This window comes from Lutra lutra, chromosome X (assembly GCF_902655055.1).
Source record: "Lutra lutra chromosome X, mLutLut1.2, whole genome shotgun sequence".
Taxonomy (NCBI): Eukaryota; Metazoa; Chordata; class Mammalia; order Carnivora; family Mustelidae; genus Lutra; species Lutra lutra.
In genome coordinates this window covers 58452206-58469591 of record NC_062296.1, presented here as the reverse complement: position 1 = coordinate 58469591, position 17386 = coordinate 58452206, and the positions used below count along the sequence as shown (strand labels likewise).

General features: G+C 36.3%; 1 protein-coding gene across 1 annotated transcript in view; it reads left to right on the top strand.

The window, feature by feature from the left end:
• The window catches only part of RP2 (RP2 activator of ARL3 GTPase), a 48771-nt gene extending 34918 nt beyond the window's left edge, over positions 1–13853 (top strand). The window contains exons 4-5 of the mRNA XM_047715038.1: positions 11711–11796; positions 13532–13853. Coding sequence (XP_047570994.1) covers positions 11711–11796; positions 13532–13615 — 170 coding nt within the window. The 3' untranslated portion in view covers positions 13616–13853. The remainder of the gene's footprint in view (positions 1–11710; positions 11797–13531) is intronic.
• The last annotated feature ends 3533 nt before the right edge of the window (positions 13854–17386 follow it).

Here is a 17386-nt window from a genome sequence, read left to right as displayed (position 1 = left end):
CTGAGCCAGGCAGGTGCCCCTCAGTTGTTTTTTTTAAATAAACTTCTTATATTGGAATCCGTTTGTATTATTATTGGAATAATTTTAGTTATAGTTTTACATAAGACTTGCAAAAGTAGTACAGAAAGCTTCCATATACCCTTTACCCAGCATCCCCTAATGTTAGTATATGATACATTTATCAAAACTAAGAAATTTACACTGGTAAAATACTATTAACTTAAACTGTAGTCCTTATTCCAATTTCACCAGTTTTTACAGGTATGTCCTTTTTCTATTCCAGAATTCAATTTAAAACCCCATATTGCATTTGGTTGTCATGTCTCTTTAATCTCCTCTAATCTGTGGTACTTCCTTAGTTTTCCCTTCTTTTTCATGACCTTGAAATTTTTCACCGTACTGGTAAGTTGTTTTGTAGAATGTACCCTAATTTGGGTTTCTCTGATGTTTCTCTGGTTAGATTGAGGTTTCGGGGGAAGAGGTGAAATGCCCTTCTCATCACATCATATCTGGGGGTACAGGATATCAACATGACTTATCACTGGGGCATTGACCTTAGTGGTTTGGTTCAGGTATTATCTGCCTGGTTTCCCAAACACTGTAAAGTTCCTGCTTTTTCCTTTTCATATTTTGTTCTTTGGAAGTTGAGTCACTAAGACCAGCTTACACTCAAGGCAAGGAGAATTAAGCTACACTTCCTCGAGAGGGTAGTATCTACTCACATTATTTGGAATTCTTCTGTAAGAAATATTTGGCCCTTCTCCTCCATTTACTTACTCAATCATTTATTTCTATCAGTAGAGACTCATGAATATGGATTTTATTCTTTGGGTTATAATCCAGTACTATCAAATTGTTCCAGTTGTAGCCATTGAGAAAGTTCTTTTAGGTTGGTTCCTCTGTCATTTTGACATGCCTTGTATATATTTATTTCTATTTTTTGCATTATGCTAGATAGGATTTCCAGTATCATGTTGTATAGAATAGTGAGGAGAGGACATTCTTGTCCTGTTACTGATTTCAGTCTCACTGTAAAGAATGATGTTGGTTATAGGATTCTCATATATGCCTTTTATTAGGCTAAGGGAGTTTCATTCTGTCCCAAGTTTGTTGACTTTTTATTATGCATAGATATTGAATTTTGTTGAATTATTTTCTGAATTTATTGAGATAATATGTTTGTTTTTTTTAATCTGGGGATGTCATTTAATCTGGTGAATGACTTGGTAATTTTGAATGTTGAACTGGCCTTGTATTCCTGAGATGACACCTTGATAATGATATATCATCTCTCTAATATATTGCCAAATTCAATTCACAAATATTTTATTGAAGATTTTTGCATCTTTGTTCATGAAGAATATTGGTCTGTAGTTTTTTCATCATATCTTTGTCTGGCTTTGCTATTAGGATAATGCTGGTCTCATAAAATGAGTTGGGATGTATCCTTCCTCTTTTGTGGTCTTGAATAAATTTTAGAGAATGGGTATCATTTCTTCTTTAAATGTGTGGTAGAATTCACCAATGAAACATCTGGGCCTGGAGATTCAGGGAGAAAGATTTTTAGCTGTATGTTTAATTTACTTGTTAAATTATTTACTCATGGGGCGCCTGGGTGGCTCAGTGGGTTAAAGCCTCTGCCTTCAACTCAGGTCATGATCCCAGGGTCCTGGGATCGAGCCCCACATCAGGCTCTCTGCTCCGCGGGGAGCCTGCTTCCCCCTCTCTCTCTGCCTGCCTCTCTGCCTACTTGTGATCTCTGTCTGTCAAATAAATAAATAAAATCTTTAAAAAAATTATTTACTCATAGGGCACTTAAGGCTCTCTTTTTGAATGAATTTTAATAGTTTTTGTCTTTTAGGAAATGGTTTCATTTCATCTAAGTTACCAAATTTATGGACATAGAGTTCTTTAAGTATTTCTCTATTCCTACTAACATCTATGGGATCAGTAGTGATGTCCCACTAATATTCTTGCTATTGGTAATTTGAGTCCTCTCCTTCTCCTATCAGCTTGGATAAAGGTTTATTGTTTTATTGATAATTTCAGAGAAGCAGCTCTTTGTTTCATTGATTTTCTCTATTGTTTTTCTCTTTTCAGTTTTATTATTTTCTGCTCAACTAATTATTATTCCTTCCTTTACTTGCTTTACATTTGATTTGCTTTTCTTTCTCTAGTTTCTTAAGATTTAAGATTAGGTTACTGATTTTAGATATTTCTTCTTTTCTAATGCAGTTGCTTTTCATTATTCACAGTAGTTAAATTCTGTAAAGTCACTGTGAACACTGAATTAATGAGTCCTGAACTCCTGCTCCTAGAAGAAATACAGGGTTAAGTTCCTGCAAGTCTTTGGTCATAACATTTTTTGTCAATCAGTCCATACATAATCTTTTGTATGTTTGTTTCTGTTTATTTTTTTCTTTTTTTAAAGATTCTATTTATTTATTTACTTATTTTAGAGAAAAAGAGCCCACACACACGAGCCAGGGGGAGGAGCAGAGGGCAAGGGAAAGAGAAGGGGAAGGAATCTCAGGTAGACTTCTCACTGAGCGTAGAGCCTGACTCGGGGCTCGATCTTACAACTCTTAGATCATGACCTGAGCCGATACCAAGAGTCAGATGCTTAACCGACTGAGCCACCCAGGCATGCCTGTTTATTTCTGCTTAAAGACATCTTATTCAGTATATATTATTGATTCATTAACATTGAACTCAGAGCCAACAGCACATAACTCTCGCCTAAATGAAACTTATCTAACAGGTATTTTCTCTGAAAGGCATATCACAGTCCTCCTAAACTTAGGAACATTAGACAACATTTTTGCACTATGTTTGGGGGCCATTTTAAATAGCAGAACCACTAACAAAACCCACAAAATGTGGAAAACATGGCACTAAAACTGTGCAAAGTATGCTTGCTTACAGTATGAGGGCTGAAACAAGAAGGCACAGGATCACTTTGTTCAACTTCACCTAGGAGTGTGTGTGTCAGGCAACTCAAATTTTTGAATGTTCTGTGTTTCTCTGTGAATGACCATGAGAAGACTGCAAATATTCATTTGGGGTTACAGATAAGTTTTACCAAGTTGGCAGATTTGCAAATAAGGAATCTGTGAATAATGAGGATTAACTGTATATATATTCAATGTTAAAAATTTTCCTCTAAGGACTGCTTTAGCTGCATCCTGAACATTTTGACATGTATTTTTATTTAATTCAGGCTTTGGCAAAATACGGCTCACTGTGGGTTTTTTTTTTTAAGATTTTATTTATTTGACAGAGAGAGATCACAAGTAGACAGAGAGGCAGGCAGGGCTGGGGGCGGGGAAGCAGGCTCCCTGCTGAGCAGAGAGCCGGATGCAGGACTCGATCCGAGGACCCTGAGATCATGATCTGAGCTGAAGGCAGAGGCTTAACCCACTGAGCCACCCAGGCACCGGGCTCACTGTGTTTTATAAGTGAAGTTTTATTGGATCATTCTTTTTAATCTATCGTGTTTTGCTGTTTGTACTACAACAGCAGAGTTGATTACTTGTGATAGACACCATATGGCCCACAAAGCCCAAGATATTTCCTATCTGGCCCTTTCCAAAAAAAGTGTGCTGACCCCTGAATATTTTTTAGTTTCCCTTGAGTCTTTTTACTTGATTCACTGATTTAGATGTATATGTTTAATTTCCAAATATTCGGACATTGTCCAGATGTATTTCTGTTATTTCTAAATTAAAACTGTTATGGCCCAGTAAACACACGTATGATTTCTATTTTCTTTAATTAGATGTAGCCCATCTTGGTGACTATTCTATTTGCATGCAAGAAGAATGTATAATCTGTTTTGTTGTTGTTGTTGTTGTTTGGTGGAATATTCTATAAATGTCCCCTAGGGTCAATTTGGTTCATACTGCTTGTCAGTTCTTCTGTGTCTTTACTGATTTTTTTGCCTAGTTCTTCTGTGAATTAATGAAAGGAGTGTTGAAGTTTTCAACGTTAACTAGATTTGTCTATTTCTCTTGTCAGATCCTATTAGATTTTGTCTTGAAAATTGTCAAACTCTGTTGTTAGATGCATACACATTTAGGATTGTTATGCCTTCTTGGAGAATCCTTTATCATTATGTAATGTCTCTCTTCGTCTCTGATAATCTTACTTGTTCTGAAATCTACTTTGTCTGAAATATAGCCACTCCAGCTTTCACTTGGTTCTTTAGTGTCTCATATATCCTTATCCCCTTTCTTTTAATTTACTGATGTCTGTATACCTAAAGTAAGTTTTTAGCGGTGCCTGGGCGGCTCAGTCGGTTAAACCTCTGACTCCTGATTTCAGCTCAGGTTGTGATCTTAGGGTCATGAGATTGAGCTCCACATCAGGCTCCATGCTCTGCGGAGAGCCTGCTTAAGATTCTCTTGTCTCCCTCTCCTCTTCCTCCTCTCTCTCTGTCACACACACACACACACACACACACACACACACACAATATTTAATTTAAAAAAAATTTTAATTTTGAAGTGAGTTTTTGTAGATAGCATATACTTGGTTCTTCCTTTTCAATTCAGTCTGACAATCCCTGTCTTTTAACAGTTGTATTTAGACCATTCACATGAAAAGAGATGGATATACTTGGATCAACATCTACCATCTTTTTTTAATTTTAAATTTTAGTTAACATAGAGTGCAGTATTGGTTTCTGGGGTGGAAATCAGTGATTCATCACTTATATGCAACACCCAGTGCTTATCACAAGTGTCCTCTTTAATAACCCATCACCCATCTAGCTCATCCCCCACCCACATCTCTCCATCAACCCTCAGTTTGTTCTCTATTGTTAAGAGTCTCTTATGGGGGCGCCTGGGTGGCTCAGTGGGTTAAGCCGCTGCCTTCGGCTCAGGTCATGATCTCAGGGTCCTGGGATCGAGCCCCGCATCGGGCTCTCTGCTCAGCAGGGAGCCTGCTTCCTCCTCTCTCTCTGCCTGCCTCTCTGCCTGCTTGTGATCTCTGTCTGTCAAATAAATAAATAAATAAAATCTTTAAAAAAAAAAAAAGATTCTCTTATGGTTTGTTTCCCTCTCTCCTTTTTTCCCCTTCCTGTATATTCATGTGTTTCCTTTCTTAAATTCCACATTTGAGTGAGATATGGTATTTGTCTTTCTCTGACTTACTTCACTTAGCATAATACATTCTAGCGCCATCCACATCAGTGCAGATGGCAAGATTTCATTTTTGATCACTGAGTAATATTCCATTGTATACATATACCACATCTTCTTTTTCCATTCATCAGTCATTGGACATTTGGTCTCTCTCCATAGTATGGCTCTTGTTGATAATGCTGCTATAAACATCAGGGTGAATGTATCTCTTCAAATCTGTATTTTTGTATCCTTTGGGTAAATACCTAGTAGTGCAAATGCTGGATCATAGGGTAGCTCTATTTTTAACTTTTTAAGGAACCTCCATACTGTTTTCCAGAGTGGCTGCCCCAGTTTGCTTTCCCAGTAGTACCAGAGGGTTCCCCTTTCTTTGCATCCTCACCAATACCTGTTGTTTCTTGTATTGACCTTAGCCATTCTGACAGGTGTAAGGTGGTATCTCATCATGGTTTTGATTTGCACTTTCCTGATGATGAGTGATGTTGAGCATCTTTTCATGTGTCTGTTAGCCATCTGGATGTCTTCTTTGGAAAAGTGTCTGTTCGTGTCTTCTGCCCAATTCTTAGCTGGACTACTTGGTTTTTGGGTGTTGAGGTTGATTAAGTTCTTTATAGATTTTTAGATACTAACCCTTTATCGGGTATGTCATTTGCAAATATCTTCTCCCATTCCGTAGGCTGCCATTTAGTTTGTTGATTGTTTCCTTCACTCTGCAGAAGCTTTTTATCTTGAAGTCCCCTACTGTTACTGTATTATTACCAATGAGTTTCTTTATGTTTATTATTAATTGGTTTACATATTTGGGTGCCCCCATGTTGGGGGTATAAATATTTACAATTGTTAGATCTTCTTGACAGATAGACCCCGTAATTATGGTATAATGCCTTTCTTCATCTCTCGTTACAGTCTTTGTTTTACTTTTTTAAAGATTTTATTTATTTATTTGACAGACAGAGATCACAAGTAGGCAGAGAGGCAGGCAGAGAGAGAGGAATGGAAGCAGGCTCCCTGCTGAGCAGAGAGCCTGATGCAGGGCTCGATCCCAGGACCCTGGGGCCGTGACCTGAGCCGAAGGCAGAGGCTTTAACCCACTGAGCCACCCAAGCACCCGGTACAGTCTTTGTTTTAAAATCTAGTTTGAGGGACACCTGGGTGGCTCAGTTGGTTAAGCGGCTGCCTTCGGCTCAGGTCATGATCCCAGCGTCCTGGGATCGAGTCCCGCATCGGGCTCCTTGCTCGGCGGGGAGCCTGCTTCTCCCTCTGTCTCTGCCTGCCACTCTGCCTGTGCTCACTCTGAGAAATAAATAAATAAATAATCTAAAAAATATAAAAAATAAAAAATCTAGTTTGATATAAGTATGATTACTCCAGCTTTCTTTTGACATCCATTAGCATGATAGCTGGTTCTCCATCTCTTCACTTTCCATCTACAGGTGTCTTTAGGTCTAAAATGAGTCTCTTGTAGGCAGCATACAGATGGATCTTGTTTTTCTATCCATTCTGATACCCTATATCTTTGGATTGGACCATTTAATCCATTTTCATTCAGAGTGATTGTTGAAAGATATGAATTTAGTGTCACTGTGTTACCTGTAGAGTTGGGGTTTCTGGTGTTGTTCTCTGGTCCTTTCTAGTCTTTGTTGCTTTTAGGGGTTTTTTTCCCTCCACTCGAAGAGTCCCCCCTTAAAATTTCTCACAGAGTTGGTTTAGTGGTCACAAACTCCTTTAGTTTTTATTTGGGAAAGTTTCTCTCTCTTATCCGAATGACAGCCTTGCTGGATAAAGAATTTTGGGCTGCATATTTTTTACCATTGAGCAAGTTGAATATTTCCTGCCATTATCTTCTGGCCTACCTATCTGTGGACAGGTGTGCTAAGAACCTGATCTGTATTCCCTTTTTTCCCTTGCTTTCTATTTGTAGGATTCTTTCCTTGTCTGTGTATTTTGTGAATTTGACTATGATATGCCTTCACGAACATCTACCATCTTGCTGCTTTTTGTTCCATTTGTTCTTTGTTTCTTGTTACCTCTTCTTCTGTTTAATCAGGCATTTTTTATGATTCCATTTAATCTCCCCTATTATTATTTATACTATTTCTAAAACTTATTTAATGGTCACCTTAGGTTTTGCAGTATGTATGTTTAAATAATTTGAATACATCTTCTAAGAATAACACTTTATCTGTTGCATATAAGGACTTAATAACATATTCTCAAGTCTTCCATGCCATTCCTATATTATTGTATATTTTACTATTATATATGCTATAAACACCTAAATACCTTGTTAATTTGTTATAGCTTTGCTAATGTTTTAAACTATCTGTTATTTTCGGGGCAAAGTTATTTTGAGCGTCCAACTCTTGATTTCAGCTTGGGTCATGGTCTTGGGGTTGTATGATCGAGCCCTGTGTCAGGCTCCGTGCTTAGCAGAGAGTCTGCTTGTGATGCTCTCCCTCTGTCCCTTCCCCCACTCCTGCACTCACTTGCTCTCTCTTTCTCTCTCTCTCAAAAATAAACAAATCTTTAAAAAAAATAAAATAGTTATTTTTAAGGGGATAAAGAGGTACAAACTTTGAGTTATAAAATAATCACAGACATGAAAAGCAGTATAGCATAGGGAATATAGTCACTAATATTATAATAACTTTGTAAGGTGACAGATGGTAACTACACTTATGGTGACCATTTTATAATATGTATGATTGCTGAATCACTATTTTTTATACCTGAAATGAATAAAATACTTTATGTGAACTATACATCAATGAAAATAAAAATCTGAAATACTCATTTATTTTAGAACAATTAAAAATATAGATCATATTTTACTAGAGGTTTTAGAGCAGAGGAATGTCATGGTCCATTTAAAATGTAACTTTTACTAAGGGGAAGCAGAGAGACCACCTGGGAGGCTTTTGCTGTCATCTAATTGAAATGTGATAGTGACTTATTCCGAGGTCACGTTAGATAATCTAGAGGGAGGGTATTAGGACATCCAGGAATCTTTTTTGTTTACTTCAAAATTTCAGTTTTTCATGAGAACTCAAATATTTAGATTTTTTTAAATTTAAATTCAGTTTAGTTAACATATAGTGTATTAGTTTTGGGAGTAGAATTTAGTGATTCATGGGTGGCATACAACACCCAGTGCTCATCCCATCAAGTGCCCTCCTTAATGCCCATCCCCCAGTTTCCCCATTCCCCTACTCCCCTCCCCTCCAGCAACCCTCTGTTTGTTCCCTATTGTCAAGAGTCTCTTATGGTTTGCCTCTTTCCATTTTTACCTTACTTTATTTTTCCTTCCCTTCCCCTATGTTCATCAGCTTTGTTTCTTAAATTCCACATATAAGTGAAATCATATGACATTTGTCTTTCTCTGACTGACTTATTTCACTGAGCATAGTAGCCTCTAGTTCCAACCACACTGTGGGAAATAGCAAGATTTCATTCAGTTTTGATGGCTGACTAATATTCCATACCTCATCTTCTTTATCCATTCATCTGTTCATGGACCTCTGGGTTCTTTCTATATTTTGGCTGTTGTGAACATTGATGCTGTAAACATTGGGGTACATGTGCCCCAAAGCTACTGCAAACTATTTGATAAGATGTTCACGCTAAAATACTTCTAAAAAAGTTAACCAGTGATCTTTATTGACCTCATAGTTCAGCTTGATATAATCACAGTAATTGTAGTCAGCATCATTATACAAGTAGGACTGCTTAAAACATGCATTGTCAGCTACTGTAGGTTTTTTTTTTAATTTAGGATCATCTACACATGTTAATCAAAACTGATGCACTTGTCTGCCTTTTTTGTTGGTGTTTCTATATTGGTAAATTATTAGGTCACTTCCTGGAAGTTCATCATATTCTATTTAAAGAATAACAACGAAGTTGGGGCACCTGGCTGGCTCAGTTGGTAGAACATGTGACACCTGATCTCGGGGTCCTGAGTTCAAGCCCCATATTGAGCATAGAGCTTACTTAAACAAGCGAACAAACAAAGATGACTATGAACCAAGTTACATGCGTGGGTAATTCCACCAAATTGTGTTCCTGAATTCTAGATTAGGTTCTCTCTATAGAATACAGGAACTTTCGGTAATAAATGTTTGACTGTTTGACTTTAAAAAATGTATCTGTTGTATTTCCTTGTAGTGATCCTGAGTAAAAGCATGCTATATTCTACCTTAAACTTTCCACTCTCATAAAAACTGAAAACCCTACTTTTATTAGCAACTTTTTCTTTTTTTTTTAAATTCCAGTCTTAATCTTCTGTCCCTTGCTCATTTTATTTATTTTTCTTTTCTTTTCTTTATTTGGCAGAGAAAGAGAACACAAACAGGGGAAGTACAAGAGGGAGAAGCAGGCTCCCTGCTGAGCAGAGAGCCTGATGTGGGGTTCGATCCCAGAACCTGGGATCTTGACCTGAGCCAAAGGCTCAACCAACTGAGCCACCCAGGCACCCCAGGATCCAACTATTTTATTAGGAGTTGCAAAATGATCATTTTTTAACCATGTCACTACCTCTGTATATGGTAATGGATGTTAACAGAACTTCTCTTATATACCAGAGCTCTTCAGTTAACTTGAAATATGCTTCATATCAGAAAAGCCGAATAAATAAACAAAATAATTATCAGTTTTCAGAATAATGAATTGATGCATTAGCAACCTGCAGTGGTGTCCAGTGAATTTTGTTTCTCTCTTCTAAATATCATTTTGAGCCCATGACTTTTTATATATTCAGTATGTTTTAATAAACTGCAGTCATTATTCCTTCCGATGTCCATGTCTCATCTTTGGCCATTGGGAGCCCCTTCAAGCTGGATCCTATGTCCTTTTGGTACAACTGTATCGGCCTTTGATAGCTTCCTTGCTTTTTGGCTCGACAAGATATTACAGGTTAATCTTATCCATTTCTCGCCCCAGACAGAGAATCATGCATTTTTCTGAGAAAATGTTCCCTAGTTATCTTCTTTTCTTTATACAGCACCTATCTTGATCTGTACACTGTGATCCTGAAAAACTCATACTTTGTTCTCTGTATCTAATTGTACAATTAGCTGGTACATGTCATGCCTTTTCTGTCTGTATTTGTTGTTTATATTAAATCACAAACCCTCAGTTCTTTCGGTGCCCAGTGCAGAGTGATTTTCTTTCTCCCTTGTTCTTGTGTCTTGTCCTATGGTACATGCCTACATTTAACTTAGTATTTCGTATTCCTTAACCTTAGAATTTCATTCCTTAGTACTTCTTAGTCTCTGTTGCTCCATGTTTGTTTAATGGGCTTATATCTTTTTTTAAAAAATTTTATTTATTTCACAGATAGAGATCACAAGTAGGCAGAGAGGCAGGCAGAGAGTGAGAGAGGAGGAAGCAGGCTCCCCGCCGAGCAGAGAGCCCAATGTGGGGCTCGATCCCAGGACCCTGGGATCATGACCCGAGCTGAAGGCAGAGGCTTCAACGCACTGAGCCACCCAGGTGCCCCTGGGCTTATGTCTTTTTTCAAGAAATTAATCATTTTCTAGAGGTTAGGATATATGCATTACTTTAGAAGTTAAAAAGCAAATCTGTTAAGGAATATAGTGATAACTGAATAAATATTAATTGAATTGAAGGACATATTTTGCTTAGCTAACTTATGGCCACATTTACCAACAACTTGACACCAGTAGTAGCAATGCTATATTTAAATCTAAGCCGAACTTAATCATAAATCTTTACACTAGAATTTAAAGTACAGGTGGTTTAAAAGTATTCAAATTAATGTATAGGAAAGGAGGCACAAATATCCTATTCAGAGAATAAAAACTTAGTCTTTGGTTCTAGAATTTGCTGTAAGGCACACTCAGGAAAACTACTTTCAGATGGTCATTACCTCTGGCGCCTGGCTTCAATTCCTGCTCGGTTTAGCTTCATTATCGGTGACCCAGAACTTGGCTGATAAGTAGGAGAATTGCAAGGAAGATGGGCTGCCTGGCAAAACCTACTTATGGTGACTTGAATTGCTTTTGATCTTATTTGTCATCTTATCAGCTATTTTTTGTACTGCTAAGTGAGTGGACTTTTTATGGTTTTTGTAGGATGAAAACCAGAAAAGTCAGACTATTTACAACACTTAAAAATGTGACCGTAGTCCTGTAATAACACTCAAACTACCCATCATAAGATGAGACTGTGTTCATTTATTGCATGATTACAGTTGGAAGAAGTAGCAAAAGTGACATATCCCATCCATCTACTTCCTTCTTCTTTTCCTCTTACACCCCAGGGAAGAGACTAGAGATTCTTTACAATATAAAGAATAAAAAGATAAATTTCAAAATAGATTTGGGGGCACCTGGGTGGCTCAGCTGGTTAAGCATCTGACTCTTGATTTCAGCTCAGGTCATGATCTCAGGGTGGTGAGATTGAGCCCCAGTTCGGGCTCTGCAGTGGGTGTGGAGCCTGCTTAAGATTGTCCCTCTCCTTCTGCCCCTCCCCATGCTTTCCTAAATAAATAAGTAAATAATTTGTATTCATATTCAGACAACAATTCCTGGGTTTGCTTATAGGTCCCGTTATTGCCTTGGAGTTTAATGGAGATGGAGCTGTAGAAGGATGCCAACTTATCGTCAATGAGATATTCAATGGAACCAAGGTACAAGATTTTATTGGTTATTGCTATTTCAATCAGACCTTTCATGTCATTTCCTTTTCTTTATAATTAAATAGTACTTTTATCCTTGTAGTTGCTTGGAATTTAAAAAACAGACCATGATTTTTAGAATCTATGGTAAACAATTGGGAGCTAAGCTTTGGTTTTTCCTTGCCAAATTAAAATTTTAATTGCTTAAAAATTTACAAAATAAGAATCTACTAATTTAAAGATTTTTTTTATTATTTGTCAGAGAGAGAGAGAGAGCACAAGCAGAGGTAATGGCAAGCAGAAGGAGAAGCAGGCTCCCCGCTAAGCAAGGAGCCCAATGTGGGGCTTGATCCCAGGACCCCCAGATTACGACCTGAGCTGAAGGCAGGCACTTTACTAACTGAACCACCCAGGTGTCCCAAGAATCTGTTCATTTAAAAACCTCCAATAAGACATGAGTTTCTAAAGTAAAAAGTCTCATTAAATGTCTCGTTAAGTTCTTCCTTTTTTGAAAACTAGTGTATGTTGAAAAATGTCATATTTCTAAGATTATGTACCTTAGATGGATGATCCTCTTGCCCACTGTTCATTTTTATTTGCTTCAGTAATGCTTCATCAAACATTGAAACTGGGGGGGCGCCTGGGTGGCTCAGTCAGTTCAGTGTCCAGTTCTTGATCTCAGCTCAGGTCTTGATCTCACGGTTTTGAGAACAGCACAGAGCCCATTAAAAAAAAAAATGAATTTGAGCTCTATCTAGAAGTCATCACATATAGGTAGTTTCTAGATATGTGGTTGGGGTTGGTGTATCTAAGAATTTCAGACTTAAATAACTTAATATAACTTAAAAACCAAACCTGAGTACTGAATGAGTATAGATATAACTAATAATTTTTTGGATAAATATCTGAGATAAAATTTCTGGTTTTGTTGTCTGACTTGGCTAATAGTTTCTTACATTTGCATAATTTAAAGTACTTTGCCTTTTGTCTCATTTTATCATCACAGCAGTACTAAGGGAAAGGGCAAATATGATAGGTTGAATAGAAAAGGAAGCAAAGAGAAAATGGTTCTGTGATTTGGAGATTTTAAATCTGAATGAGTTAAAGATTATCTAATCCAATGTTCTCATTTTACAGGTGTGGAAAGTGAGCCCAGAGAGGTTCAGTGAATGAATTGTCAGCATCACACAGCTAGTTTATGATAAAGCTAGAAGAGAGTCCAGGTCTCCTCTAATTCGTGGCTGACATTTGTAAAAACAATTTTTGAAGGGTTCTACTGAGTACTGCTTTCATGTTTAGCAGATAGTTCATTTAAAACTAGTAATACATCTTTAGCAGCTTTAAAAATGATAACCTCAAGTCTTGCTTCTCAGCCTAATGAGATTGTTATTAGGAAATAGAAGAAACTAAGAAGTCTTTAAATAAACTTCTCTATTCAGTAGCTTTCATAATATTGACTCTCGTATACTTAAAAAACAGTAAAATTCCAAGTGTGATTAAGTGTAACAGAAATATTATGAAAGCAAAGACCTTGATTATATCCTAAGTTCTTTTAAATGAGCTCAGTTTATATTGTGGCTACTGAAACTATATTGTATAGATTCTGCAGAATATGATTAAATATTATATAAATGGTATACTTGAATTTCTTTTAATAGGAAGCTTGTCATTATTCTGTGGACAACGCGGCCTTTGAAATTTGGGGATTACTGGTATTTATTTTTTGCTTCTTTTGTATTTAAAATAGATGTTTGTGTCAGAAAGCAAGGAGACAGCATCTGGAGATGTAGACAGCTTCTACAACTTTGCTGACATACAGATGGGAATATGAAGTGCAATGTGGAACCAAGGACTTGGTATAAAGCCCTTTTTAATTTGTGTATTAGCAACGGTTTTTACTAATGATGAAACTGTTAATGATTATTTTTTAGTAAATGGTTGAATACTGCATCATTTACTTCAGGTTCAAAAATTGTATTGGGATACATGGTTGGCTCAGTCGGTAGAGCACAGGATTCTTGATCTCAGGGTTGTGAGTTCAAGCTCTGTGTCGGGCATGGAGCCTACCCCCCCAAAAAAAAAGTTCATTTTAAATTCAGTGGTTTTAATCAGCTTAGAAACTATTTAACCTACTTCAATAAGGTTGCGGTTTTGTTTCTCTGCTTATGATATCATTATTAGAACATAGAAGTGACTTGCAGGTCATGAGTTTAATCCTAATTTTTCTTTCAATTCTCTAAGAATTTAAACTCTCCTCAGTGCTCCATATTGTTTGAGAATACATTCCATTGCTGCTTTTCTTTTTTTATCGAGAGATTTGTTACTAGCCGATCATTTAGAATGAACCTCTGCACATTTTTTTCGTGTATACATATCCAATTAAGTAATTGCTTCCTAGTTGCATAATGTGGCAAATGAGATTTTGTACGCAGAATTGATATAATACTTTGTAAATTGAATTTTTTTAATTAATAGGGATTTGATAACCAGATAATTTGATAACCAGTTAATTTTGCAATTAACTCTACTAACTGATGTTGATATAGCTGTTTAAAGACTACTTTGTGAGTAGTACGATTATGTGAATAAATTCCACACTGTTTAGTTTTTTTTTAACGCAACTGCTAGGTGACTCTTCTGCTTCCTGGTAAGAAAAGGTGTATGCAGTACTTAAAAGTATAGAAGCCTGATCACCGGCAGGTTTCAGAAAGGTGAAACCAACAGCTCTTGTGGTTTATCAGGAGAATTAGAACAAAATCTTGTGACATTTAAATGTCATGAAATGCTTAGGCATGATGATAAGCTAGGCAGATATTTTTTTAAAAAACTAGAGAAATTTGATTTCCAGCAGATATACCATTCATCAAGTAATGTTCAAGCGTGACGAAATTGTTTTTGGCTGCTTTAACGCATTATTTCCCAAATCAAGCTGACTGTGATAATTTGCCAGGAATCAAGGGAGAGCTACTTATTTAAAATAATCCACATCCTTGGACCCAGTCCCCAGATACACTGATTCATTCTCCAGGGGGAAGCCGGTTGTAAGGAGTTTGTTGTAACCTAAAGTAATCAGCTCAGAAGATGTTCATTGGGCAATCTGGAGAGAAGGGACTGAACCTGCCATGTACATCGTATGTAGCAGCTAATAGGAAATTAGCTTTCATAGGTCTATTTTTTAAAGGAACCTTAAATTTAAATCTATTTTGGTAAAACCAAGACTGAAGATAGCCACTTATAGAAATCCTTCTTATGATTGTTACTGAAAATGTATTTTCATGTGTAAACTCTTTTGAATATATCAGATTAATTTATAACTACTATATTGAACTGTGTGTTGATGTTCAGAAATAATGCATTCAAAGACTTTTCACTTTAATAAGGAAAATTGACTACCTACCCTGTGTCTGGCTTCGTGCTAACCATTAGCTTTGTATCATTTCAGTCTTTTGTAAGAGCACTCTATGCTACATAATCAACCTCTTCTTTAAATCAGAATGGTTTCATGAGATGCAAATAAAACTTGGTGACAGATTTAACATAATTTTAATCAGGATTTACAAATAAGCTTTGCAATTAGTGGTCAGAGGGCATTAATTTTTCTCACCATTAAGCTAAATTAAATATATTCCTTCTGATTTTGATTACATTATTAAACCCCATTATTCACACTAAAAGTAATTGCTGTACTTTATGTTTTTCAAAAATAAATACAATGTTACAAAAAAAATTTGTAAACTGAGTTCTTTATTTTATCTATAGTATTTTAGCAAAAAACTCAGGAATACAACATATAAGGGAGATGTTAATTTTAAAATACCCACTAAATTTAGTATCTATTAACCAACCAAAGCCTAAAACTTTTATATTCTTCAGTTGGATAAGAGCTTTTACCCGAGTTTAATTTGTCTTTAAATTAAAGTCATTTGGCTTCTGAATGTTTGAAAAGATTTTTAAAAGTAGGTAGTGCTAAGGTTGTTGTTTCTATAATTCCAAACTTTGATAGTAATTGCACTACATTTCATTTTTTTAGTAGCTTTTGAAATCATGAACATTTATTAGCAAGGACAAATTAGTAATTTTATCAAGTTATACATGTTTAAACATTAGTTTATTTCTCTTGTGTTATTAGTACTGCTGTTTTTGCTTCTGTATATTTCTAACTTTTGTATGTAATTTATATTTAGTGTTTATAAAACGTGATTTGTAATAAATGTTGTTAAAACAAAAATGGCTGGGACGCCTGGTTGGCTCAGTCGGTAGAGCACGCGACTCTTGATCTCAGGGTCGTGCGTTCAAGCCCCACGCTGGGGGGGTAGTTTACTTTAAAAAATAAATAAATAAAATGAAAATGGCTTATTACTTAATTTTTGAGGTACACTTCTATAACATTCAGCTACTCATACATGTGCCAAGATTTGATCATGGCACAAATTTTTTAATGACAAAAGTAAAAGAAATTTCTAATCTCTTTTATGTTAATGAGACGTGATCTGTGTGTCTGTGTGTGCATGCATGTGTGTGTTTGTGTGTGTGTATACAAAACACTCTAGAGTAATGCAAAGGTAGTAGAAAACTTGTTTTTAATCTAAGGAATTTCCAATATAATGCTTCCCTTGTTAAAAGATACATTTTATTATGATTGAATAGTGGAATACTTACTAAGATTAGACATTTCTCCCATATTTAAGAAAATAATGAGTTTCTTATGATATAATTTCTTACAGGTATATACAAATGGACCTTATTTACCAAATTTACCAGCCATTTGTACCCAACCTCTCCATCTACTAGCCCATAAATCAGAAGTACTGAAACTGCAGCTTGGTTTTTTTTTTTAAATAAAATCAGAAATACTGAAACTACAAATTGGTTAGTTTTTAAGTAACATTTGCTATTATTTTTTTCTATGTATGAAGCATTTCCATGTACATTTAGAGCATGAGGGGGAAATAGAAAATAGAAAAATCACTTTCTATTTATTGGATAATTCTTGCTGTGCTGAGTTTAAAATTTATTTTTCTCATTTAAAAGGGACATATTTAACTTTGTTCTCTGTAGAAAGAAATGATATTGTAATTTTGTAATTAGGGTATGATTACTCATTCAAAATCCATTTATCCTTAAAAGCCTAACACTAAAAAATTTGAATTTTTAATCATGAAAACCTTTTTTTTTCTTTTTTTTTTTTGGTGAAAATGGAGTAATTCATTGTTGACTTGGTTTTCATTTCTGGTAGATATTGTTGGAGAGAGTCAGCAATCAGTCCTACACAGGAGGGAAAGGAGTAAGCCCTTAAACCCCATTTTTCTCTTTGACATTTTGGCTTTTAGTGGCAAACTCCAGCAAGATGTTCCGTTAAGCAGTCTCTTCCTTCTCCAGTTTGGAGCCTTCCTGGGGAGGGCAGGTTCTCACCTACCAATAGATGGTGAGAGAGCAGGAGCACAGGTGGGCGAGAGCCCCGGCATGGCATCGTGAGCTGGGCTCTGATCCTCCCCGGTGGCGGGGGCCTGCCGCCCCCCCAACTTCAGTTGAATCGGGTCCACTTGTAATTGTCCTAATGCAAAGTAACTGGCATATTTATGACAGGTAATGAAATGATGTT